Source organism: Falco cherrug, chromosome 14 (assembly GCF_023634085.1).
Source record: "Falco cherrug isolate bFalChe1 chromosome 14, bFalChe1.pri, whole genome shotgun sequence".
Classification (NCBI taxonomy): domain Eukaryota; kingdom Metazoa; phylum Chordata; class Aves; order Falconiformes; family Falconidae; genus Falco; species Falco cherrug.
In genome coordinates this window covers 1,640,412-1,652,927 of record NC_073710.1, presented here as the reverse complement: position 1 = coordinate 1,652,927, position 12,516 = coordinate 1,640,412, and the positions used below count along the sequence as shown (strand labels likewise).

General features: G+C 51.6%; 1 protein-coding gene across 3 annotated transcripts in view; it reads left to right on the top strand.

The window, feature by feature from the left end:
* CSNK2A2 (casein kinase 2 alpha 2) overlaps positions 1-12,516 on the top strand; it is a 28,044-nt gene that overhangs the window by 10,267 nt on the left and 5,261 nt on the right. For 2 of the 3 annotated variants that reach the window (XM_055726501.1, XM_055726503.1), the window contains exons 3-8: positions 1,321-1,422; positions 2,294-2,344; positions 8,490-8,549; positions 10,724-10,807; positions 11,945-12,055; positions 12,266-12,367. In XM_055726501.1, the coding sequence (XP_055582476.1) occupies positions 1,321-1,422; positions 2,294-2,344; positions 8,490-8,549; positions 10,724-10,807; positions 11,945-12,055; positions 12,266-12,367 (510 nt within the window). The remainder of the gene's footprint in view (positions 1-1,320; positions 1,423-2,293; positions 2,345-8,489; positions 8,550-10,723; positions 10,808-11,944; positions 12,056-12,265; positions 12,368-12,516) is intronic. The other variant, XM_055726502.1, reaches the window with a different exon arrangement.

Sequence of the window (12,516 nt, the reverse complement as noted above, 5' to 3'; positions counted from 1 at the left end):
CCAGGACTTGCCTTGGGTTTGCCTGTAACAGGAGTGTGAGTTGCCCCATCAGCACTCTGCAACCATCACTGGCGTGGGAGGCTGCGGCAGAGGCAAGGCAGTGAGCATGAGCTGTTGAGCTCTTGTGGCTCCTTGTCCTTCACACAGACATCTGATCACATGCGTCACTTTGGTAATAAGGTGCCTCATACCTCATTGCCATTCCCTGTTGCTCCCCTTCTCGCACACCAGACCCCATGCTGGATGGTGAACGTTAGTTACATGTCTGGAGAGGAGTGATTTTCATCATCAAACCTCAGAGGTAGGGCAGCGGCAATGCAAGGTGGCTCTGCAGTGGTCCCGCTGGTGCAGGGGGGATGTCCAGCTCTGCAGTGAAGGGCTGCTAGACTCAGTGACTTGCAGCTGGTGGTGTCCACATCAATCACTAGCCAAGGCTCATTTAAAAAGCCTCACCGCTTAGTTGCTCCAAGCTGCCTTTCCTTTCCAGCAGGCACAGAGCTAGAGTTGTCCCGGGAGTGGATGAGTTACAAAAATGATTGTTCATTTGCATTGAAGTGAACCTGGATCAGTGAGTGTAAAAGCTAACCCAACCTCCAAGCCCCTGCCTTGGGACCAGCTGTTCTTTGTCACTCTCTGCAGGGTGATGTCCAGAGAAAAGCTTACATTGCAAAGTGAGTTCCTGGGATTGCGCAGATTCGAGGAGGAGTCAAAAACTGTTCAGATGTCTGTAGGCTTTAAAAATAATCATGGGATATGGATGCAATGGCATGCAGTGCAGTTGGGTCTGTGCTCTTGAGGTGGTTGCAAAAGACACGTGCACATAGTTAGGCATAGCAGTGTCTGAGCTTACTAGAAGTCTTGGTGTTGGAGACTCTCAGCTGTCGCTTCATTGAATTAAAGTACTCTTTGGGAAATGGGGTGGGATTAAGGACTAAAAAAATGGTTTGTGCTGGTAAACAAAACCTGAGATACGAGCTCCACCGTGCTTGTCCTGTGGCTCTAAATGTATAACATAGAATGAGTGTGTTGAGATTTCTACATTGCAGTCCAAGGTGCTTTTAACCACAGTTACTGGAGTCACAATTATGTTTGTCTAGAGTGGTTTCATTTTCCCCTGGTGAGTGGAAACCTTTCACTGACGAGAGAGAGGTGCTAGTTCATGCAATGTGTCTGTCTCCTCTCTGAAGCTAAAAACGTTCCCTTGTGAGGGTGGGAGCAGAGAGAGGAGGGGAGGTAATGTATTCCAGTCAAAATTGGTGGCAGAAATCAGTGTTAATTTCTGAAAGGACTCTCACTTCTAATTTCTTTTGTCTATTTAAGCCAGTGAAGAAAAAGAAGATAAAACGTGAGGTTAAGATTCTGGAGAATCTACGTGGTGGCACCAACATCATTAACCTGATTGACACTGTCAAGGATCCAGTGGTAGGTGCCTGTGTGTCACATTGTGTGTGGTGGGCTTGCCTCCCCACTGGCTGCAGGCATGGGGCAGGCACCGCCCCGTAACTTCTGCTCTGAGCTTAGGTTAGGTGCTGCCTCTGCCTGTGCCTTCGTGGCAGCCAGGGGTGAGCAGTGTCCAGCTCATTAGGGTCTCCTGAGGTGGGTTGGTTTGGATGGGCTCATGTTCCTCTCTGTGTTTCCCAGACCCTTTTACACCCCTTCTGTGAGTTTCCCGTGGTTGGCTGGGGAGTAGTTTTGTAGCCCTACAAGTTTTCTGTAGGAAAGCAGAGCCTGTAGCCTTCCGGCTCTGTCTGGCATCTGGGATGTAAGTATCTGCCAGGGCAACTGGGCATTAAGTACTCTTCATCCTTCTGGTTGCTGTCCTGCCCAGTGACCAGAGGTCGTATCCTTTGTCTGCATTGCCACAGTTACCCCGTTCCCGGGAAGTTTTCTCTGACTAGCAGCTGGCTGAGGACTGTGACTCCCGGCTGGCAGCCATGAAGAGGAAATGATGCTGGTGTAGCATTGGCAGTCCTGGCTGACCTTCCTCCTGCGATGGGCTGTGAGGCCTTAGCCCCTGATGACATCTTCTGCCTTGCCCACGTCTCAGCTGTCTCTTCCCCATAGCGTGGGGAGGAGCAGCACTGGCCAAAATTCTGTGTGGGTGCTTGATGTGTGGGCTATAAGCGGGGCTTGCCTCTGCTGCGGTACCAGGGCTGTGTTTCTCTTCCTGTCCTGCTCTTGCCTCGCTCTTCACAGTGAAGGTTGGGTAGGAAGCAAAAGCTTTGCCAGGTCTCTTGGAGCAAAGAAAGGTCAAGAGGCTGTTTTAAACCATGACTCTCTCTCTCTCTTGCAGTCAAAGACCCCTGCTCTGGTGTTTGAGTACATCAATAACACAGATTTTAAGGTGAGTCTGCCTGAGTGTGGAGGGGGGAGGCTTCCCATTTCTGTCGAGTGCTGTGGTCTTGGGTTGTCAGATGTTCCTCAGGCTATGGGGGAGTTCGGAGTTTTCACCTATGTCAGCTTGACCTTCATTCCCCCTGTAAATGAGAAACCTCTAGATGGGAAGAAATAAAAAACTTGTGTGCTGAATCTCCTCCCAGCTTCGAGGAATAAGTTCAACAGGTTAGGTATTCTTAGTCCCCTCTCAGTTTAGTCATTACTGCTGTGCTATATATTCAGCCCAAGTTAATCCATGTGCTGTGATGCTCTATTTACAGCAGTGCAGTTGATGGAGCAGGTGACACTGATCTGGGCTGGAATCCCTCAGACCTGGGGAGTGTGGGGTGGCAGAGGCTGGAGAGCCTGTCTCCCACTGTTAGTGGGCCTGGGGGGAGGGGCTGAGCAGTCATGGATGCATATCGAGAGCTCTTCTGCTTGCCAGAGGCTGTGGCCTATTCTGTGGCTCTTCAGATTTCTGGGGTGCTCCAAGTGGTATTACTCCTTCCCAAAACTGGGGTCTTTCTGTCTGAGTGCAGCTACAAGCTGCCTGTGCTACTGAAACGCTTCTGGCTCGCAGCAGCAAGCTGATACACAAAAGCGATATATCATTAAGCAGGCACACCCGTCTTAATGGTATCTTTGCTTCCCTCTTGTGAATCTGTACCCTCAGTCATTAAGTCACTGGTGGAGAATTAAGTGAGTAGTTGCCATTAGAAAGCCAGCAGTCATCCCCTCCTGCAGAGATCTCTTCTGTTCCATGTAGCGGGACGGTGCCAGAGCATTGTGTAGGTACGTGCCTTGTAGGATGCCGTTTCAGCAGATACACCAAACGCCCAGAGAAGGACCCTGGGTTGGTGTCAGTGGAAAGAGGGCAGCTTGTCAGCTGGCCCGTGGACAATCTTACCTGCAGCCCTGCATGCTGGGAGGCAGCACGTGTTGTTTCTGTCCCTCTGGGGTTGGTCTGGTGAGCTGAATCCTGCTGGGTGGGACCCTGTGCACAGCCGTACTGGCGGTGGCAGTTGTAGTGCCCTCCTGTATAGACCTACTGCAGAAGCTAGAATAACAGTCACAGCAGTGTCTGCCCAGACAGCTCTGATTGGGGAGAATGAGTGTCGCCTCCATCAAGTAAATAGCCCTGAGAGGAGTGCTATGAGGTGGAATTTCAGGGCTAATTAAAGCAGGCTTGGTTTGCCTGAACTTCATTGACATCAGCTGGGCTGTTCCAACGCTGCGTGTGCGTTGGGAATGTGCCCCTGTGCTTCTCCTGGTGACCCAGGGACTCTTCACAAGTCTGATGCGGGAAAGTTTTTAACTTTATTTTTGATATATGGCTTGAGATAAAATAGGTTGCTAGGGCAGCAGCACACCTTGCTGAGGATTGCTTTGTGTGTCTCCTAGTCAAAATGTGATTACACCACTCTGTCATGTCGTTAGAGGAAAAAAATTATCATCAAAGATGGTACCCAGTAACTGAAATGTATCGACAAAGTGGAGCGTTAAGTAGTGACTTCAGGCCGGTGGCCAACAGGGACTCCTAAGTGAGAAATGCAGGGCTTGGGGCACGTGGTACGTCAGCCATCCCAGCCGTGCCGAGAGCCATTGCAGGCACTGTTGCAGCCGGTAAGGCAGCATTGGTCTGGCCGCAGCAGAAGTAACAGTGCTTAGCTCTGGCTGTTGCATTAGAGGCAAATACATGAGTTTGCAGCGGATCATTTCTAGGCTCCTAGTAGAAAGCCTGGCTCCTCAAGGAAGTCCAGGTTCCCAGCTGTACAAGTCCAAGACAGAAAGTACTGATGCTTTTGATGCTGATTGGTACAAGGCAGGAATAACTTGTCTTGGAAATGCAAGTGTGTCCCCCAGGGCATGCAGTGTGACTGCTTGTGTTCGGAGTTGATTTGTAACCTGAATTTCAGTAGCTACTATGGGGCACGTGGGTTATTTGAGCTACACTCCCATGAGCTCTGCTGCCTGTTTGGGTAGGTTTTTGGGGCCGCAGCTAACTGGCAGGTTACAGAGCTGCTGCTACTCATGGGTACCTATGGATATCTTCTTCTATACAGAGGCTCTCAAGCTGTCTCTTCCCTTGCTCTGAGGTGCCTCGGCATGCAGAGAGTGCACAGAGTAGATGAGACCACTTGTGCTGGAGGTCTTGGCCTGCCCTATACCTCTATACATGAAGCAGCTGGAGAGCACCCAGTCGTTGTCCCCTCTGCTCCACAGTCCTGATCTCCTCAGGCAGCCGAATTCTGTTGAAGTGTCATGTGAGCTAATCCTGGTGACAGGGACCTCTTTTCTTTGTTTTGGCATGGCTGCTGCTGATCTGCCCATCTCTGCATTGACTTCTGGATTCAGCAGTACTGACGAGCACCGTGCATCCTGCTGGCAAATCACCTTCAGGGTGTGTGAGGGGGTTCTTAGGGCGACCTGCGTACAGCAAGTGATTGCTGACCATTTTACAGGATTGTGTTTTTCTCTGTCCTGTTGGCAATAGTCGCTCACGAGTTTGGATGGGTCCTCAGTTGTCTCCTTTCTGGCAATTTCTTTCCTTCAACATTATTATTTTTTGGTTAATGTTAATACTTTCACCCTTTTGCCCATTCAAATGGCAGGAAACTGTTCATGTCCCATGCCGATGGCTGCTGGGTTTCCTCAGCACTCTGTCCATGGGCAGAACCTGCAGTTCTGTGGGGCCTAAGCCATGGCTGTGGATGATTCTGGATGAGAAGTGCAAGCTTGGTATTCCACAGGGTTTGGCTGTTTTTAAATGATGGTATAAACAGGAGAATTAGATGGTAGCTCCAAGGAGCTGATTACATTTTCTTCAATTACCTGGTTAGGCTCTTGTGAAAGTGATGGCTTTGCACTTGCAGGGATGAAGAGTTGGAACTAGACTAAATGCATATTCTGCTGCGTGAGGATGGCAGCTTGTGTACAGGGCTAGTATTTCTCTTCAGACCTACTATATTACTTGTTGTCTGTGAGCACTTAGGCTACCCATAATCATCTGCCTTAAATGATAGCTGTGCTGCAGAGTAACGCAGTCAGTTGAGTAACTTGTGAAATTTAATGTCTTTGGCTGATTGGTTTCAAACTAGAAATGAGGCACCTATCCTTCAGCCACTGTCAGCTGTCACACATTTTGTGTAGTCTGTGTGCATACCTGGTTCTGTGCCATTTGTAGCCCTGAAGAGGCAAATCCCTCAGGAAAGAAGGGAGCAGACGGTTGAGTTTGCTGGTTTGTTCTTAAAACACACCAGCAGGTTTGCAGCTGAAGGTGGGCTGCACCTTGATGGGCAAGGAAGGTGAGCAATGAAAGGTTGCCTCAGGATGTTCTGCCTGCGGGAGTTGTGGGGACAGCAGGCTTTTGAGTCAAATCTTCCACTTAGCCTACACCATGGTCAGTTTTCAGGCCAAATTGCTGTGAAGGAAGTGTGTTCATGAGTTTTATCCTTGTACATCTAGGGTTATTTTAAAAAATAGTTCTTGCCCTGCATAGGCAATGGAGAAGTATGAAGAATTCTCCTCCCTTGCATGGCTGCCGAGGCCAGGATGATTTGGGAACTGTTCCCTTTTCTTTTGCTGCTGCCTACCCCGCACCCCAAAGCAGTGTCTCTCTCCTCCAACAGCTCCTTGCAGCCACCCTGTTGCTTTGCAGGTGCTGCTTCCTGCAATTAGTCAGCTGTGTTAGTCAAGGGCGAAGAATAAGTATTCAACCCCTGTCAGCCCCATGGAGAGGGGAAGCATGTCTCTGCCTCCTTGGGCACTAACGGGATTAGTCCACAGTGGGTTACGTGACATGTGCCAAAATATCACTGAAAGCTGGAGAGGGGTAGAGGCTGACTGTGGGTGAGGTTGGCCGTTCCTCACGCTCTGTATGGAGAAAGGAGACCAGCCCAGGTCTCTGAGGCCTTGTGTGATCCTTAGTGCTGGCAACTAGCAGAGCAGATATTTAGCTGGGTCTGAGTGATCCCCACAGTGACATTTCTGATGGTTTTACTCCAAAGGGTCAGCTGTAAGAGCAGAGCATGGGATGTGTCTGTTAAGGAAGTGTCTGCTCTGCCCTGCTAGGCTGAGCGAAGGGGATTTGGAGCCCACTGTCAAAGCCTTCTTGGGACAGCCGCTGTGTGGGACCCACTTGCCGTGGAAGCCTTGGCTCCCTTGGCTTCAAAGCCTTCTGCATCCCCCGGCTGCCCGTGGCGAGGCTGAGCGTGCCTCTGCAGGGACTGGTCCTGCAGCAAGCGGAGCCTGGGCGCTGCCAGCCACTGTCAGCCTTGGCGCAGCGGGAGGGTCAGGTGTGCTGGATTTCACAGGCAGCTTTTCCAGGGAAGTCTGTTGAAAGCTGGCTGCCCAGCCACTACCTCTGCTGGAGGCTATGGGTCAGTGAAGCTACAGCATCGTGGGCCTGAGAAGAAACGCACTGGTGACCTCCCTTCCATCCCCTCCCTGCTTATAGGCAGCCAGAGGTAGAGAAGCCTGGGAATGGGGAAGATGGGATCTAGCCTTGTTCTGCTGCTGCCTCTCCTGCCCTTCTCCTTCCCAGGTGCATTGATGTCGCCAGCTGAAGCTGAATAGGGTAGTGATTCCCAGAAAGATGTTTTAAGCATCTCTGTCCCCCCCATAGTGTTCGTTACCTAAGCAAGCCATTTATATGGGCTCCTGGAAGGGCTCAGTTGTCCTCTGCTGGCCCTGGGCCATGCATCAGAGCCATGTGCAACCAAGTCAGGAAATCTATCCCTGCTGTAGCTTCTGGCTATGTCTTTTTTGCTCCCTGCTTCAGTGGGTTGCTCCGAAGCATTAGCATCATCCCAGCTCATGAGAATACAACGCACCTTGTGTCCTGGAAGCTCTTAAAGCTCTGTGTGTGTAAGTGATACTTGTATGTTGTCAAATGATTTCCCAGAGCAGTACTGGGGGTGGTGGGGCTGTTTGGAGCTGACCCTAAGTAAGAGAGGATCCTGAGGATCTCTCTGTGGGCCTGGAGGGAATCCAGGACCAGGGCTGCTTTCTTGGAGTGTGAATTTTAGTCCGTTGTTCTCAGATTTTTCCTGAAGCTGCCAAGTGGTGCCCATGATGGGCAGCTGGCTCCAGTGCTGATGCAATTGGTGATTTGACTGAGCTGTGAGATGATCCTTATTGGTTAGAAAGGGCAGAGGGGTCTGGTTCTACTGCTGCCCTGTGAATGTCCTTCCTTGCCCTGTCCTGGTGTCTCACCTTGCTTTCCCTGGATGAGGGCACAGTCCGGTAGGGTCAGGCTGGCACTGCTGCCACGGACAGATACAGAGCAGAAGGTAGATTTGGGGCCAATTGTGACCTGGTGTGGGAGCAGCAGGATGATGAGTTCTCTCCAGCGATGGTGCTGGTGGCACGGTGCAGGTTAAAGTGCACCCTGGATCTTTGTCACTTCTGCATGAACAGCCACAGAAGGACAGCAGAGGAGGGGTGGGTGGCAAATGCGCGGGCAACAAGTGCTTCCCTGAGACTCGGAGCTGTGCCCTCTGAGCCCCACGAGCATTCCGTGCTGTCGAGTTGCGTTAGCCTTTATCCTGGGATAGAGGGGAGCCTCCGCAGCTCTGAGGCTGTGTCTACCCTTTGTGCTTCCCCAGCCCACGCTCCTTGGTTAATGATTTCCTCTCCCTGCCCCACCTTGAGCACTCAGAAACCTTACCCATGTGTTCCCAGCCTGCCTCCTCTGAATCCTGTTGTTGGTGTTGTCAGATCACTGTGATGACTGTGCATGTGAACAGAGAGGCAAGATCATCTGTGGCAACTCCAGCATGCTCTGAAGAGCTTGCTCTCTTCTCCTTGGACAGACAGCCTGCCTGTCTCCTGCTGGAAAGAAGTCATGATAGGTCTGAATGATCCTGGTAGCATTTCACAGGAGCTCTTGTGTCCTCTCTGGATCTCCTAGCATGTAACCCTGGCAGATCTGAGGCCAGGACAGCCCTCGGGAGTGACAACGTTCACAGGGGATCTGGAATGGGGTCAGTGATTGGAGACAGGTGGGGTGCAGGAAACAAAACTAATCCTAATCTGGAGTATTTATTTTTGTTTCTCTTCCCCCCTCCCCCCCCCCCCCGCCCCCGTTCCCTCCCTCCCCAAATCTGTTTCAGCAACTGTACCAGATCCTGACAGACTTTGATATTCGGTTTTATATGTATGAGCTGCTGAAGGTGAGTTGCATTGCATATGGCAGTCTGGATGGGGAGACCAGGAATAAGAAAGGCAGTAGCGGGGCTCGTGGGGTAGTGCTGCTAAGCAGTTATTTCTCTTGTGTTCAATGCAGAGTCCATGTCTCATAACCAGGGCTCTTCCCAAACCTTCCCTGGTTATCTGGCTTGTTGTGAGGTATTACAGCCAAACTGGGGACCTTTGGTTACCTGCAAAGAGTCTCACATTCTCTGGGGTCTGTCCTTTCCCCGTGAGGCATTTGTGACTGTTAGTTGCCAGGTAGGGCTGTGCTTGATGTCTAGCACCTTTGGGTTGCCATGAGGAAAATCAACTCCCTTCCAGCCAGACCCAGCACTGAGAGGTCTTTGCGGGGCTGGGGAACTGGGGACGCTTTAGCATGCTAGGGAGAGTGGAAGAGAGGGATTGCCAGCTCCAGGCTTTCTTCTGCTGCTGTATTCAAATGCAGCCCCGGAAGGTGACTTCTGCCCACTTGGTCTTAGACCTCTGTGTCTCTGGGTGGGCCATCTAGGACACTTCAAGAACAAGCTGGCCAGCTCAGTGCCCTGTGGGCCCAGAACCCCATGAATGTGGTCTTGAGGAGCAAAGCTTCTGATTATGCTGGCTGTTGTATGTTGTTGTAATGTTGGTATTTTCCTTTGAGACTCCCAGCCAAAGCTTTCCCTGCCCCTCTGATGAAGGGTGAGGAGTGCCGTAAATACCTCCTCTTTACTAGCCTAGCTTGCCCCTCCCCATGGAAATGCTCCCGGAGCTGCATGGCATATCTGTGAGATCTGCTGCGATGCCTCTCTGGGGTCTCTAGCTGCAGGACACAGGAGGCAGCAGGGCATTAGGGAGAGCTTACAGATTTCAGCTGATCCCAGGGCTTTTCTGCACTGACCTGCTGGAGCAGCAGCTTGGCTGTGTCAGGTCCTAGCAGGGCCTCAGAACTTTTCAGCTGGCTCTTTGCAGGTCCCCTGCCTCTGGAAATGAGTGGGACAGGCTAGGGAAAGCCCGTTGTGCTCCAGGACTTGGTGACTGCAGGAGACTTCCTGAAACAGATCTAGTGGGCTTGAGGGAGGCTTTCTTCTCTGCACCCCCATGCTTGCTGCACCTGTCCGCAAGTGAAACACCTTCCTACTGAAGGCTGGAGGGAGCCTGAGGCAGCCTGGGATTAGGGTGGGAGGAGGGGTGATGAGGTTTAGATGATCCAGCCTTGAGACAAGCAAGACTCTAGGACAGCTTCATCCCTGGAAGCAGTTTGTCCAACCTGTTAGAGATTTCCTGTATCCCAGGACCACTGTTTGCTGTGACTCCTGTTGGTTGCAAGGCCGTGTGCCGTTGCAGGGGTACTCCCTGAGGTCTTGCTGTGATGGAAGCTGTCGCCTCCTGTGCTTCCCACTGCGGCAGGGGCCCAAGGACAGTGTTACTTCCCTGGCACTGATGTCTTGGATATTGAATGACTGCAGGCTGTACCCTCCTTTCGTGCTGCTGGAGATCTCTGAGCATCTGATATATATTGATAGATGGATCTCCCTCCCCCTTGGAGATGAGAAAACATGCTCGCCCCCTTGCTCAAGGGAACAGCTGCATGGGGGGGCAAGTGGTGCAAGGTCACAGAACTGGAGAGCTTATGTGTTCCTCCTGCCTTTGAGCTTTAAGCAGCTTCACTCTCCCTTGCGTGCTGTCACTTGCCTTTTGTAAGTGCAGGTTTGGCTCGAATGAGCAGGGCAGAGGGGACTTTCTAGCATATGTGTGTTTTTGGACACAGGTGGAAAGCTGCACTGGAAGGCCATAAAACTATATATGCATGTAAGAATCATCCCCTTCTGGGGAAGAGAACATGGCCTAGGAAGTACAGGGCTACACAGGGTTGGAGCACTGGGCTTGCCACCAGGTGGGACACCTCTCTGCATCGTGTTCTTCAAGGAGCATCGAAGCTCCTGTGCAGGGAACACTGTTCCAGGACCTGTGACTGCAATACATTAAATCAATAGTCTTGTTGCCACCTTGTCACTTCATCATCTGCAGCATAAGAGCTGAAAATGCCAGTTTCTTGTGCCAGGGCTGCAGCACTTCCTCATGAATGGGGCACTCTTGCTCCTGGCCCAGAACTGTCTATTTCTAATGCTGTGCTGTGGTTACAGACATGTCTAATGTATGTACGTGTGTCTGCCAGGCCCTGGATTACTGTCACAGCATGGGGATCATGCACAGGGATGTCAAACCCCACAACGTCATGATAGACCACCAACAGAAAAAGGTATTGTGGCACCAGGGCTTACAAGTACGGTTTTTCCAGGGAAACTTGAAATTCTGACACCTCTGTACCCATAGCCTGGGCAGCTGTACTTACCCCTTTAACCTTTCTTTACCGGCTTCCCTCCGCTTGTGCCAGCATTAGGAGATGGCCAAAGTCCCACTGGGGAGCACTACAGTGGGAGCCCACGGCTTGGAGGTTGCTCTTCTCCCTGCAGCCACCCATGCTGGGTTTCTTTGCTTAGAAGATGAGGCCTGGGCTGTTAATCTCCACCTGGGGAGGTGTGGCAGTAGGGAACAGAAGGGTGGCCTTGTCTGAAATACACGTGGATATTTTTACCTAGGGAACATAAGCTCCTCCTGTGGTACAGCCTGCTTGTCCCGCAGTGGCTTTCTCACTTCTGGGGTGTGCTAGTTGGGTCACAGAAAACTTTTGTACCCAACTTGCTATCATGGAAATGAGCAGCACAGGGAGCTGCCCCCAGCCCCATCGTGGTACTTGTACCTCATCAGGTGCTGTGCGTCCCTGTCTCCCCGGGCACCTGGGATCTGCAGCAGCAAATTGGTTGCTGGTCCATAGGTCCCTGCCTGTCGGTCAGCGGTGGCTGTACAAGCAAGGTTTATAAGGAGGGGGAAATCTCTTACTACAACTGCTGTCCTTCAGTAACATGGCAGGTCATCCATCCCTGTGGCTGTGGACAAGATGGTCTGCCTTGCAGAACGTGGTGGGCCCCCCCTCCCGCCTCATTTCCTGCTCTCAGCCTCCAGTTAAAAGGAACACTGCCTTTGGCCCAGCCCCTCTAAGCAGTGGGATAAGACAACTGGCTTTTGCCTGTTTCCTAGTATACGATGACCTGTCCGCTGTGGCTGGTGGCACTGGTTAAGGACCCAGTTGCCCAGCAGTAACAGTGTGCTTGGACTCAGGAGGCAGAGGAGCTCCCTAAGCTGGGCTTTGCCCCACCAGCTGGTGATAAGGAGAAGACCCTGATCAGAGTGCTGCTGAGAGCATCTTCTGTCCTCAGTGCACTTCCCTGCATCCCAAGCTCCATGCTTGGGATTCAATCACGGGATCGAGAGGTTTGGCCAATGTGGCTTCAGCCTAACCGGCTCCTGACTTTGTGTCTCTTTATTGCATGTTCAGCTGCGGCTCATAGACTGGGGTCTAGCCGAATTCTACCATCCAGCTCAGGAATACAATGTCCGTGTGGCCTCTAGGTACTTCAAAGGACCGGAGCTCCTTGTGGACTACCAAGTAAGAGTCTGCTTCCTCCTTGCTAGCCAGTGATACCACTTGTGGTTGCACTTTGGCCACCTTTGGGTTGTCTGGTTTTGCCTCCCAGGGCATTGCCTAGGCTGGAAAGAGGCTGGCTGTGAAGTGAAAAGGCTGAGGTTGCCTGTGTGGCTGGGGAACCAGGCTGTAGTGAGCATGCCTTTCCTGACAGCTTCTCCTTTTTCCCCTCAGATGTATGACTACAGCTTAGACATGTGGAGCTTAGGCTGTATGCTGGCAAGCATGATCTTCCGAAAGGAGCCCTTCTTCCACGGCCAGGACAATTATGATCAAGTAAAGACTTTGCTACCTGGCTTACTTCATGAGACATTTGTCGCTGCCTCATCTCTGTGTGTATAGGGGGGAGGTTCTGGGGACTGGACCACCAGGCTGGGAGGATGTTGCTATGTGCTTAGTTAAGTCATCTGGGATTATGCTTCACT